Source organism: Rhinopithecus roxellana, chromosome 2 (assembly GCF_007565055.1).
Source record: "Rhinopithecus roxellana isolate Shanxi Qingling chromosome 2, ASM756505v1, whole genome shotgun sequence".
In the NCBI taxonomy this organism is placed as follows: Eukaryota; Metazoa; Chordata; class Mammalia; order Primates; family Cercopithecidae; genus Rhinopithecus; species Rhinopithecus roxellana.
Genome location: NC_044550.1, coordinates 39,366,289 through 39,369,257, shown reverse-complemented (window position 1 = coordinate 39,369,257; position 2,969 = coordinate 39,366,289). Strand labels below are relative to the sequence as shown.

Sequence of the window (2,969 nt, the reverse complement as noted above, 5' to 3'; positions counted from 1 at the left end):
CTTGGCTCACAGTATAGTCAATTGCCAAAAACTTCAATAGCATAGCAGATAAAATAACAGCAAATAGCAGAGATACTATGCTAAACACTTCATTAGCTGAGCTGAAAGCTTAAGGGGCAAACATAGGTTTTTCTCACACTCTTCAAAGTGGGGAATCCAGGAAGAAAGCTGACTACTGGAAAAAGAAATAAACAAACAACAACAACAAAAGCCTTCCTTCTTGTCTTCCCTGGGTCCAGCAGAAAACTGCACTGCTGAAGACTGGGAAACGTTTCTATGCCTACTCATTTCTCTTCATCAGTTGTTCTTGTTTTCACTGTTGAGAAAAAGATTGTATTAGTTTAACCATTTTTCGCACTCCTTTCTACTCCACCCTGGTGTCAACACTCAGCGTTTATAATGCTTGGTAAAAAAAGGAGTATACAAAAATCAATACAAGCAATGGGGAAACACAAAGCATAACTAGCGACAAGCTGTGTGTAATTGCTCAAGTAATTACATGTAAGATTGGTAATAAAGTTTTTCCCAGGACAATCCAGAAAAATGTTCCCAATTTAACAACCTTTTAGTACAGAGAATAAAGACCTTGTGAAGTCTATGGTCTCCCTAGATGAGGTTTAAAAACCACAAAGATCAAAGTGACAAGTACCGGCCCAAAATTTTCCGGATGACTTTCTTTAGAAAAGGGGCTTGTGGATACAGACAAACTTCCGTCCCGTTCTTCAGGGAGGCTCTGAAGGAAAAAAAGGAAGATACACTCGTGAGATAGCAAGGTTGAAGACCCAGGCTGCGGGACTTTCCTCTTGCCAAGGTCACAGTGGACAGAGCAGCATAGAACTTACACCACTTCCACCTCGGAGCACTGCGGGCCTATGGCGAACACCTGCAGATTACTGATCATTTCCGGTTGAACTCTCTGCGTGGTCTGTAAACAACTGCAACGCAGCTCTCTCAACGCAGCAGCCACAGGACCACCTGGGGAAGAGAGACACCTTTATAGGGCAGGTTGCTTGGTGAGTTTCCTGGAAGGCAGCTGCCCCGCAGAGGCTGGGATGCACCGCTGTACCCCAGTGCGTCCCGCGTGCCAGGCGCTCTCACCTGTGCTGAGGGGCCCTGGTGGCATCAGCAGCAGCAGCAGCGCAAGCAGTGCGCACAAGGAGCCCGAAGGACCCGGGACAGGGGCCGCGCCGCTGGGCAGGAGGCTCATAGTGGTCAAGAGAGCGCTGTGAGCAGTCGCGGGTTCCTGAACTGAGTGGAGGAGCAGAGATTGGAGGATCCGGAGCACTGAGGTTTCCTTGTGCCTTTTGCACTCCTTTTATCTACATTCATCTCTCCCCACCGACAGGAAACTCAAGCTTTGGGATGCTGGGGAAATTCCCTGAATTCAGGGGGCAGTGTGGAAAGAAGGGGTAGGGGGAGGAGGGCTGACAGTGGGGAGGGTGGCCTGGAGGAGCTGCGGGCACCTGTACCTAGAGGGACATTCTAGACCTGCTTCCTGGTAGAGGGAGCTGTGGCTCCAGCCAGAAGGGAGCAGTGATTCATCAGGGCCTCAAGCCCTGGGCCTGAGGGGACTAGGGATGCTGGCGTTTCTGAGGCAGCCAGCCCTCTGGGAGATGCTACTCCTCTCCTTCTAGAGAGAAAAGGTGGAACCAAAGTAGCAGGACCCTTGATTTGAGAAAAAATTCTGAAAGTCAATCCTTTCTAATTATTATTACTCTTAATCCAGGAAATGTTATGCATGTTTGAATTGCTCTAAATTGAAAGTCCTTCCTGTCTTCCTTGCAAGCAGGTCATTCTAGCTTTCTTGAATGACTTTATGATTCTCTGGACTTCAGCCAGGTTTGGAAGCCAAGATAACATGATAACAAGAGACCCTTGTCTCTTGCCACTTGAAGTCAGTGGCCTGAAAGGACCACCACTGAATTTTGTTGACTCCCCCACAGATCACCTTCTTTGGTGAGTAAGTCTGCTTACTGAGAATTCTGTACTTGTGGTATAGCAAGTATATGTGTGTCCAGGTGGTTAAACAAAAATCTTCCAAAATCACCCAGCAAATTGCCACGGAAGATGCCTTGCTGTTGGCAGTTGCTATGCTATTGAATTGGAAGAGGTTTTGGTCTTCTTGGGGGTGTAGTATGGTGAGCACAGGCTAAAGCTTGCTAGGAATCCCAGGCCTGCCCCAGCTCTGGACCCACCCTAGGTGTGTATTTGACACCATTTGGAGATGCTGTGGGAGGCCAATGAGTTTGAGGGGCTCCTGTGAAAGCTTCTTGTAGGGGTTTGTATCAATTTGGCAGCACAACCGCACCCAGTCTGTTTTCCCTCAAACAACTTCATGGGGGGAGTAATGCTCCCCACAGGCTTCTGGAACTCTGGAGTTTCATGTTTACTGGTGATCAAGGCTGTTCCCACAGGCCTACTCTAGTCCCCAGTGAGCCCTGCACTCCTGCCTGAAATTGAAGGGTGAAGTAACTTCCAGTTTCCTCCCACTCTCTCCTTCTGTTATCTGAGGAGGAGTTAAAGCACTGAAGGTTTAAGGGTCTTTCACTGTCTTGTTCCATGCAGGAATGGCTATGGTATTGGAATGACTTTGCTTGCTTTCATGGAAATCGAACTCGATCCTCTTCTGGCTGGTTCTCAAGACCCTTGCCCTCACGGCAGAGCAAAGGTAATCAGTAAACGTGATGGCAATGAGAAACCAGTCATGAAACACAACTCTTTCCCTTGTCTCCTATGATACCGGGAATTTTATTAACTCCTCCGTCCATCACCTCCATTGGTGAGCAAGAAAAGAGGTGTCATAGACCTTTACAACTTTTATTCTGGAAGGAAACTTCAGAAATTCACTGGCTGAGTATGGGCCTTACTCTGTGGGATGGGCCTTACTCTGTGGGAAACTAAATGAGAAGTCCTCACAGCTTCCTGACGTCATCAGCATCATACCTGACTCTGCAAATGGAATTCTTCAT

At 47.8% G+C, this 2,969-nt stretch overlaps 1 protein-coding gene across 1 annotated transcript; it reads right to left on the bottom strand.

The window, feature by feature from the left end:
• Positions 1 to 633: 633 nt before the first annotated feature.
• Positions 634 to 1,207, bottom strand: LOC104654808 (C-X-C motif chemokine 5-like). The gene is made up of 3 exons (XM_010354105.2): positions 1,099 to 1,207; positions 843 to 975; positions 634 to 733 (listed from the first exon to the last, which is right to left on the bottom strand). Exons 1-3 carry the CDS (start codon positions 1,205 to 1,207, stop codon positions 634 to 636), a joined length of 342 nt encoding a protein of 113 aa, XP_010352407.2.
• Between the last annotated feature and the right edge of the window lie 1,762 nt (positions 1,208 to 2,969).

Bases quoted from the DNA above. Each gene is read 5' to 3' on its own strand.
- LOC104654808 (XM_010354105.2), bottom strand. From the start codon at position 1,207: ATGAGCCTCCTGCCCAGCGGCGCGGCCCCTGTCCCGGGTCCTTCGGGC. The intron at 976-1,098 runs GTGAGAGCGCCT...TCTCTTCCCCAG, and splicing joins ACCAGGGCCCCTCAGCACAG to GTGGTCCTGTGGCTGCTGCG. The intron at 734-842 runs GTAAGTTCTATG...TTTTTCCTTCAG, and splicing joins TGCTCCGAGGTGGAAGTGGT to AGCCTCCCTGAAGAACGGGA.